General features: G+C 39.8%; 1 protein-coding gene across 1 annotated transcript; it reads right to left on the bottom strand.

Moving 5' to 3' along the window:
• On the bottom strand, positions 1-9770 carry FAM8A1 (family with sequence similarity 8 member A1). Its single transcript, XM_080654614.1, has 5 exons — positions 9028-9770; positions 7785-7905; positions 5789-5912; positions 4726-4865; positions 1-3295 (listed from the first exon to the last, which is right to left on the bottom strand). Exons 1-5 carry the CDS (start codon positions 9707-9709, stop codon positions 3151-3153), a joined length of 1212 nt encoding a protein of 403 aa, XP_080510740.1. The 5' UTR covers positions 9710-9770; the 3' UTR covers positions 1-3150.
• Positions 9771-10442: the final 672 nt, after the last annotated feature.

Consider the following 10442-nt stretch of genomic DNA (forward strand, 5'->3'; position numbering starts at 1 on the left):
TTGGTGACCAAGTATTTATTGAGACAAAGAATACAAATTGGTGGCATACAAATTATTAAAAATAGGATGCTGTATTTATTTATAGGCCAGGCCATCAGATTTATTTGTGGGTCAAGTCCTACTATAACGGCTGCAAGGATATATACAGTTTGAAATGACAAACTTCACCCAGTCAAGTACTAGTACATGAGAAAATTTCAAACTTTGGTATGGGAAGTGGGGAATGGCAAGTAATTGAAATACTTGTCAGATTTTAGGAATACTGCTGTTATTTAGAAATATTCTTCAAAATAAGAGCCTGGGATAGATGCAGAATGAAAATATTTAATGCCCCCATTCCTCTCAAAAAGCCCTTTATTCCCAAGTAACAAATTAATTTCCAACTCCCACCTTCCTTTTGCTGGAAATACTTATGCATTAGTGAAACAAAAGGGAACATCTTTCTTTTAGAGTTAAAACATTTTACTACCATTTGAAACAAAACACACTGAAGATGCATTTTTATTAATTCAGACAAAGTGGCCCTCTAATATAATACATTTTCCTGCAATCCTAAATATTTGGGTAAAACTGGAAGGTAAATGTTTAGGTAGAAAGAAGTTAACTTTTGAATCAGTCCTACTCAAGTATCATCAGTTGGGCAATATTTTAAAGTAAAGGCTTACTTTAAGAAGTGTTGGCTTTATTTCTGTGGTCACAGATTATCTAAAAGCAAGGCTTGCCATCACTCACACATACCTCCTCTAGGCCTAGGGGGAATATTAGTGTCAGACTTCCCCAAGATGAACCTTTGGTAATGAGTACTGTGATTTCTTAGAGGCCTAAAGTTAACAGTGTTCTGTGGTTTTTAGAGGACATTCATAGAAAGTGTGTTCTCAGCTTGACTCCTAATTTTTGTGTCATTTGCTTATATAAAAGTGATGAATAATGTTTGTACTATGAAGATCACTTTCTGCCTTTTAGGCTAGAGCTTCAGCATGAGAATTATACTTTGACACAGAAAATCAGCATTTCTATAAGACGTATACTAAACAAGTAGAAAGTACTGAAAAGAGGGATTCTCCACTCTTCACAACTCCAAGAGAAGAAATGGCTCCTCCATCCTCCCTGTTGTTTTGTCACTTTTTCAATTATTTGGGAATCAAAATCTTTTCCTAAGGGCTGAATTCATAAATAGAGTTGTATTTTTTTTGTTGTTTGCTCTGTTTTACTATATAAATAAAAATAGGCTAGGTGGTAAACCATCCAATACCTGAGAGGAAATGATACATTGAAGGTAAATTCCAGAATTACATGACTGAAGGGCATTTCAACTTGAATTTCAATCAGTGCCAAAAATAATGTGTGTGAGCGTGCACATATATATATATTCATACTAAGTGGTAAGTTTATGTCACATTTCCTAATTTCTGGTCTCATAAAATTTTAGTTTTATTACTATTTATTGTGAAGGGCCATAACAACTTCCCAGAGGTTACAAGTGAATGATCTGTTTAATACTATGATACACTTAACTGACAGGCTATCTGTGATGTTGTATTTAATATAACTTATTTTGAAAAAACATGGTTTATGCAGTTTTACAAAGGGTATAAGGATACTGTTAAGGTTTCTATAACCATTAACTGTGAATATTTTCAGTTTTAAATATCAAAGAAAACCCACTTTAAAAATTGATACAGTGATAGACATGTCTTCCATTTGCTAATAAACTTAACACCAAAAATAAAGCCTAGAATGACCCTTTAAGCAATCTAATTATGAACTGTCCAACACAGTTTAGTGTTTTGTTTTTTGAAAACTATCAGAGTTGGAGAAATGTCTAAGAAATAAAACTTTTAGTTCAGGTGTATCTCAACACAGCTAACTGGATCATCTAACAAAAGCATCCACACATTTGAAACAACTTTGCTTCAGTAGGAAAATAGCAATACACAGTGTTACTCAGCTTAACATTTCCTTCAAAACATCATCCATGGCAGGCCCAAAATACAAGCTTTTGGCTCACACAACCAAAGAACTTAGAATTATGTCTGGAAATGCTACTCTTGTTTTAGAACAGTCCATAATGGGAAAATTGCTAATATTTCACAGGTTACCATATTTAATCATGTAATACTCAGATTATTTAACTTGACGTTTCAAAAGTTATGGAACTATATAAAATGTAAAACGAAACTAGTGTGTAGATATCCTGTGTGTAGAGAGAAGTTATATTCAGAACACTGAAAAGCACTAATACTTTCTTCATGCTGCACACATACTGGGAATATTGTTTTACAGTAAATATGCAACAATTTGATGGAAGTAATTCCCTCCCCCCATATTTATAGTTTGATTTGGGGCACTGAAAATACTTGCACATGAATTTTAAGTTAAATTTACAATGAAAATTTATCCCCCCTCCCCATTAAAAGCAATCACTATCTTAGCTTCTCTTTAAAAAAAAAAAAATCAATGTTAATATAGCAATAAGACAATACTTTTTCATCATCATGCAAAACTTTGCCCCAAGATACATGTAGAAGCATTAACAATAGTTATAAAGTTACATCATTCCCACAGTAAACTGCAGTGCAGATTTTAAAACTTTAGGTAAGGGAACTGCTAGGCCTGCCTCACCCCTTTCTCTTGCAGCTAACTCACCACCTCCTGGGATGGGAGATAAGTGGATTATCAAATTTGTGTCCCCATTCTCCCCAAAAAGCAAAGACAACAATTTCCCCAAGAAGTGTTAACTAAAAGATGAATAATGTGTTTATAAAACACAACTGGACGTTTTCCATCATTTTGGGATAAACCAAAATAAATTTTTCAAGTTTCATTTAGAGATTTCAAAGCTGAAAATGCTTTCAGCAAATTCTAATGCCTTAGAACTTCGTATATTTTGTCCATTGTTGATTATGAAACCACTTGCCTTCTTTTTGATCTAAAATTTTAACACTTGAATTCAAACAGGTTTTTCTTCTGGAAAAGTTCTTTGGCATTCAAGTAAAATCAATACTTTCAGAATAGTCACCTGTATCACACTGGAGTGACTGCTTTAATTTCTAAATCATCAACGTAACCCAGGGATACTGATGGCCTTGATAACATAATTTAGTCTTGTCATCATTCCAGAAAGTATGGAATTCAGGGCTTTTAGGGGCATCATCTGACCCCATTTCTTTTTACCACAATGGTTCCTGCTACAATGTCATAGGCTGTTCGATTATGCTGAAAAAACAGCAGTGTGATGAAAGCAGGGAAAAAAGAAGCAATAGAAAAATTCTTGATCAATGCTCGTATAGTGGACCTAAAAATAAAAAAGGAAGCAAAAAATATCAGATAAATTGTATACATACCACATATAGATGAGTATCTTCCTATCAAGTTCAAAGTATGTATTTAAAACATTCATAGTTGAAATTTTACCTTTGATATGAGTTATTTTCAAGTATCCTATCAAACCATCTCAGCTAGTTCTAAAGACTTCATCAACATAAAAGACTAGAATGTTCACATGAAAAGCAGTAATGTCTTACAATGTGAACTAAAGTTTACAGTATTTTCTAGTATTTTGCCAGAAGAAAACTATTTCCTTTACTTGCCTTTTCTATAGTCACTCATTCCTGTGTTTCTGTATCTTCTGAACTGAGTGTGCTTACTGCAGTCTCATTTTCTACCTTTTACGAAGCACTAACATTTTAAATTACTGTGTGTTCTTTTATCAGCTCTTTTCTCTGTGGGATCATGTGATTTAAAAAAGCTTTAAAAGGCTTTCAACAATAGCTTAGAATGGAGATTTATCCTACTAATGTTAATTTTCTGCCTCAAAGGCTACAGAAAAGCACAGTGGCTAAGAGTGGGCTCTGGATCCAGACTAGCAATCAGATCCACTTTCTAGCAATCACAAGTTGTATTCCACATCTGTAAAAGGGGTAAGAGTACATATAGTACCTATCTTGTAAGGTTGTTAGGATTTAATTAGTTAATACATATGCACTGTTTTTAAGTTTATACTCAATAAACATTAGCCATTACTGATACTCATTAATAGTAGGATTATTATAAACACAAAATAGTAAGGAAATTTTGAGTATGTCAGCAAAAGTTCTTCTAGTCTTGTTCATATTTCTTTTTATTAACAATCCAGCTCTGAATCATTCTGGCAGCAGTTCCAGCCAGTATCTTGTTTTGCTCAAATGATTACCACCTACTCACCTCCACAACTTCCATTATCACTATTTGTACCTTGCCCCAGAGGCAGATGCTAACAGCCTCTTGGAAGTATTACAAGCAGGATGCATGTACAGTTTCCAAAACTCTTACTGCCTATTCTAATGGGATGATGACAGGTATTACCAAATGGAGACTGAAGACAGATCAGTCATTGACCCATTTATTATCCACAGGTCTAGAGAATTAAAAAGTAGGCATGGAGCACTGCACAGATAGCATCAACACCCAAATCATCCTTTCATTATTGTAACTTAAATTTCATAAAATGATTCTCCTGAAAATATATACTGAAGAAGGGTCTACAATCATATAACTGAAAAACACTCAAACTCTGTTTTAAACTGAATAAACATAAGCCCATTTATTAAAGTATGCCATGTAGAAAAAAATACCAACATCTTAAAAATACTATGTTAAATGGTACAACTTATGAACTGTATTGATTACTTAAAAATCTGTAATTTTTATAAGTATATAGTAGATTAAGATAAGAAAAGAACGTACGTTGTAATGCTAACATTTGAGGAAGGAATCACTAAAACCCGACTTGGTGCAATAAGCACTGACGTGTCACATGTCACAACTCGAAGCCCCAGCAGGAACTTCCCTGGGGTAGCTCCGCCTGCTCCCCAAATGCAAATTATCTAAGGAAAGAAGGATAATTTAAAAATAATATACTAGCTCAACCATACCAATTTTATTTTTTTTCAAATTGATTTTAGAGAAAGAAGAGGGGAGGGAGAGAAACATTGATTTGTTCCACTTATTCATGCATTCATTGGTTGTTTCTTATATATGCCCTGTCTGGGGATTGAACCCACAACTTGGCATACTGGGAGGACCCCCTAACCAACTGAGCTACCTGGCTAGGGCTCAACCACACCAATTTTAAGGTTAAGTTTTCCTGCCATATTATTCATGTTTTAAAAATTTCAAGTTGGAGGAATTTCACTACATAAAAGGTTAACCTTTTAATGCATATTACTGACGATATTAGAGATCATTTTCAGTACTACCAGTTGTCTACTGTAATATTTCTCTATGATCCAGTTGTTTGTATGGAAAAATACATCTCAATTTCCACAACCAATTTATAAATATATCTTTGGACCATGAGACTAAAATATATTACAACGAAATTATAAAATGTCTACACTCAGCAAGTTTTAAGAATTAACTTATTATTTTTTAATTCTCAAGGATATGTTTTCCTGATTTTAGAGAGAGGGAAGGTGGGGAGAGAGATGAAAGAGAAAAAGAGAGAGATGGTTGCCTCCGGTACGCACCCACTAGGGACCTGAACCCGAAACCTAGGTATGTGCCCTGACCAGGAATCAAGCTGGCAACCTTTCGGTGCATGGGATGATGCGCCAACCAACTGAGCCACACTGGTGGCCAGGGCAGAAAGGTGTTTTTTTTAACCTGAGAAGTTTTATGTTAAAAGAAAATTTGAAAAAAAAAGACATTTGACAAATACACGATTAAATTTCCATTGATTTTCTGTCTTGGGTTGATAAACTAAAATTAGACAGTTAAATATTAATATTTGCTGAAGTCAGTAGCTTACCTCATAGAAACAAACTAGTAATCTGTATATAAGAGCCACAACCATCATTTTCTGCAAGTCTTCCATTGATGTGTCTTCATCTATTTCTTCTATTATATAATGCATAGCAAACTTAGAGATATCCCTACACAAAATAATAGTATTGGGTTATAAAGAATTAATTATCAGAGCAGTTGCTTTGATTTTTCCCCCCATTAGTGTTAGTCACAAACTTTATTTCAAATTCTAAGCTAATCTTTAGGTGTTTCACAAAACATTAGCTTATTCAACAAATAGGCAGCACTATCATGAGCAGGCACTGGACTAGCCCTGGTGAGTGAATTCAACATGGCCTCTGCTTTCATGGGATTCTAACCAAGCAGGGAGGGCAGGACAGTAAGTGATAATAAAGTGTGATGAAGAGTTGGGATAGGAAACTACAGTGTACTGTGGAAACACATACCAGGCACATTTAACTTGTGAAGCTTCCCAGAAGTGACATTTAAGCTGAGATCTGAAGGATGAAGAGAAGTTAGCCGGACTGATAAGGGAGAAGTTTCAGAGAGAGGGACTAACAAGGGAGAAAAACTTGAAGAGAATGATGGAAGCTATAAGCAGTTTGATATGACTCAAATCTTAAGTATGAGTGGTAACAATGATTAAGAAATAAGGGCATCTTACTTAAAGTTAAACCATATGAAAAGAAAACTTTACCTGATGGCAATGAGGAATCACTGAAGGAAGGATTTTAAGGCAGGAAAGGAGCAGAATCAATTTAGGATCTCTCTGGTTTTATATCAGAGACTGGATTGAGATAAAACAGGAGACAAGACTGAGATACCAGTTAGAAAACTTTTGCCATAATCCAGGCAAGGCATGACAGTAACTGGACTAGGGAAAAGCAATGATGATAAAAAAATGGTCTGGGTTGAAGGCTATTCAGGAGATTCAACAGAAAGGAGTTGGTACTTGGATATGTAGAGGGTAGGAGAGGAAGAGACAGAAAGGAACCACAGTAACATTCAGGTTCCTGGAAAGAGCCCTGAAATTTGACTACAAGGGTTTGTTTCTTGATTCTGACAATTATTATTACCTTTGTAACTTAGTAAATTCTGGGCTTACCTTCTTGTAAACCCAAATTTCAATCTCTATAAAATTGTGGTATTAACCTCTGTGGTTCATACTGGTGGTAAGATTAAGAAAAAAATCCATATAAAGAGGTGAGCTCAAAAGAGTTTTTCTTTGGGAAGGGGGAGGTGAGAAGACACTGAGGTCAGAGCAGTTTTTAGAGCATTAAAGGGGGTGAGAATGCTGGCCTTGGGATCTAAAAGCTCAGTGAGGGGGTCCCTTCGTCTTGTCATAGAAGGGCTTTGCAAGAAGGCTAAAGTTGGGAACCCAGAAGCAAAAGTACCCAGCAAGCCCAATAAAGGAGAGTATTTCTTGTCTAGAGGAGGAGGCATTCATGGAGGAAATAAGGTGTTTACAGTCTAAGGCTCTGAAGAAAAGAGGTGAATTCAGTGCCTAACATGTAGAGAGTACTTAGTGAGTAATAATTACTATGAATTTTAATGTGAAGGGAGGATTATTCAAACAAATGGCTTACTTTGCAGTTCACGTGGGACTTTTCTGATAATATAAGCAATCCCATTTGGAAATGCCATCTAGCTGATTATTAATAGTTCATCTACTAAAACCTCTTTATGCACAGTAAGAGGGAAATGAGTTCTGCCTAAGAAAATAGCTGAATAAAATCAAGCCAGGCTTGGGGCTCCTTTTACCTACTTTTGATAGGTGAGATTCCCACAGACCTGGCTGAATTTATTAAGTGTTATTCTCTTTTTTGTAGTTATTTCTTAAAACTAACAAGAAAAAAATCTCACAAAGCTCCTATAAAGAAATCATGACACTGGCAAACCAATTATCCATACAGTCACATGCAGGCATAAAAAGAACTTAACAAAATGAGATCTCTAGATAGTAGGTTTTATAAACCTTTCTGCAAATAGTCTTAACTTACTTTATTCCACTGAGGTGCATAATGCTTAAGACAATAGTTGCTTTTATAAAGAAGAGAATGAAGAAATCCACCATCTCTGCCATAAATCTGTGGGCCAAGGATGGAATAACATACTCTCTGCCTGTTAAAAAAAAAAAAAAAGTTAGGAAAACTAATAATTTTACAGGCCTTGGGACCCAACCTAGGTAAACAAATGGGGAATGTAAAGTCAAGACACAACTAACTAATAAACAAAACAAAACCTTGCAACAAGCACTAGCATTGGCTCCACTGAAAGTACATTTTATGAAAATACAGCAACACTACTCCACTATTTATGAAGAATTTAAAAGTTTGCTTTCACCTCTGTTTAAAAAGTGATTTCACAGATAAATTTAATTATTTAAGATACTCTATGCATTTCACTAGGGACTCAAATGAGAATCCAGGTGATCACAAGCCTATGACACAAAATTAAATATTTTTTAGTAAAAACCAATGTTATGTATAGACAATTAGCACTAAGTAAATCCCTGTGTTACCTCTTACTCATTTAGTCTTGCTTTCTATGTAATAAATCAATCTGTCATACTAAATTCTGAATGGGATCAAATTCAGGAACGTATTCTAATCTTATGTATCTGTAGCTGAATAAAGTAAACAAAGTAAATGATAAACTAGAAAGTATAACTAATGCAAAATATTCTAATTCCCATACAGATGTAAACAGACAAAGATCACTCAGCTAGGCCCAGTCAAAGGTTCATAACTCCATTTGTATTTACATAAATCTCCTTTTATATCCATTAGTTCCACTGTACCTAATATAAAAGTAATATAGTTATTTCTATATTACATATTCTATAATAAATCCACGTCTTGTTATTTCCAGCATTGCTGTCAACTCCCTAACCCCCACCCCATCCCCACTCCCACGTAGGTTTGCCATCTGAGAATTCAGCTTTGAATCTCATTCTCCAGAGCGGGAAATCAAGAGGATAATTTGAGCAGCAGAAATTCCTTTACACGGGTTAACGACTAGTCTCAGGAGTAAGGGAATCGGTTCGGAATGCCACTCTAAAGGAAAAGAAACGGTACAGCCCTCCGTGCACTTCAGGCATCTAAGGCCTGGCAAACGGCAGCTGGCGCGAGTGGAGGAGCATCCATCGGAGGCGCATCGCAGTTACGCGTGTAAAACCGACCCTGCCCCACCACCCAGGCAGTTCCCCGCAGCCCCGCCCCGCCTCTCGCTCGCGCTGCTCACCTGCTGCCTGGCGCCCGGTCTCGCTCGAGGTTCGAGAAGGGGCGGCGGACCCCACCCTCGCTACTGGGGTGGCCCGGACAGCACCCTGAACGTGAGGAGTCCGGGGTCCCAGGCCTGGGACTGGAGCAGGAGAGGCGCTGCCGGGAGCCGCCCCCGGGCCGGGCCCCGGGGCCGCGGCGCTCAGGAAGTAGAAGGGGCTGTAGTAGCCCAGCTGCGGGGTTGGCGGCGCCCCGGCCTGAGGCAGCTGCGGGCTGCAGTAGGCTGGGAAGGCGGCCAGGCAGCTGTGCCAGGTGAGGTAGCCGCAGTAGGACTGCCACAGCCACTCGTGCACCTGCCGGGAGTACTCGCGAGCGCTCAGCCGCGCCTGCTTCTCCCGCGGCGACGCGGCCTCGGGCGCCCCGCAGCCCGCGGGCTCCCGCAGCCCCGCACCGGGGTCGGACGCCGCCTCCTCGCGCATCCCAGGCTCGCGCGGCGGCTCCGACTCCCCTGCGGCCGCCGCAGGGGGCGGGAGGCCCGCGGCGGGAGGCCGGCCCGGGGCCTGGGGCTCGGCTTGCGGCCCGTCCCGGGGGCGTGGGGCGGGGGCGGCAGAAGGGCCTCTCAGGGAAGGGACGGGTTCGCGGTCGCCTCCACCGTCGCCCTGTCCCGGGGGGCGGCCTCGCGGCTGCTCCGGCCCCTCTGCCATCGTCTCAGCAGCACCCGCCGCTGTCTGGTTGCTGCGCCTCTACCTTCCCTACTAGCCCCTCCCCAACCGCCCCGTCGCCACCGCAGCAGCCAAGGGCGTCAACAATCCGCCACCGGAAGCGGAAACCCCGCCCTCCGCAGCGTGGCCGTCCGCGGGGGCGGGGCGGAGCAGGCGTGGGAGGGAGAGGGCGGTGGGGCTGCGGGCCTTGTCGCAGGCCAGGGGTCTAGTAGCTACTCTGTTGGGAGTCCTCAGGGTGTAGATGTGGGGCCCACCAACCCCCGCCTCTAAGGCTTTAATGAAGCCCAAGGCCGAGGCCTCTCCAGCTGGTCCCAGGAGAGGCGGACTTGGCCGTCCCGGGAGAGATGCTAATGCAGGAAGAGGATTTCCTAGAGAGCTCCCGGGGGTCAGCGTCGCCTTTTCTGTTACTGAGCCTCGGTTGTCTTACCCTCTGGGCGCAGGGCTTATTGCTTATTTCCGCTTGTATTCATTCCAGATAGTCCTCGGCCATTTGTATGCAAGGTGGTACGAGACGTATCCCTTAAGAATTAACCAAATTAAACGGACATTTATCAAGTTAGTTTGGCTCAGCTGCAGATTTTCATTGTAAAAGAGGGATTATGCTGATTTAAGAGCTAGACTGTTATTCTGGAACTAACCTTTAAAAATCTTACTTTCCACTGCTGTAGACAGAAGCCTACTGCTCCGGCAAAACTGCCTTTCCTCAAATCCAATG

Source organism: Plecotus auritus, assembly GCF_963455305.1.
Source record: "Plecotus auritus genome assembly, chromosome: 2".
Lineage (NCBI taxonomy): Eukaryota > Metazoa > Chordata > Mammalia > Chiroptera > Vespertilionidae > Plecotus > Plecotus auritus.

What these genes read in the sequence shown, in the direction of transcription:
- FAM8A1 (XM_080654614.1), bottom strand. Translation starts at nt 9,709, where the DNA reads ATGGCAGAGGGGCCGGAGCAGCCGCGAGGCCGCCCCCCGGGACAGGGC. An exon ending in GACCGGGCGCCAGGCAGCAG is followed by an intron (nt 7,906 to 9,027) that starts GTGAGCAGCGCG and finishes TTTTTTTAACAG; the next exon opens with GCAGAGAGTATGTTATTCCA. An exon ending in TCAAATGTTAGCATTACAAC is followed by an intron (nt 3,296 to 4,725) that starts GTACGTTCTTTT and finishes TTTTATTTTTAG; the next exon opens with GTCCACTATACGAGCATTGA.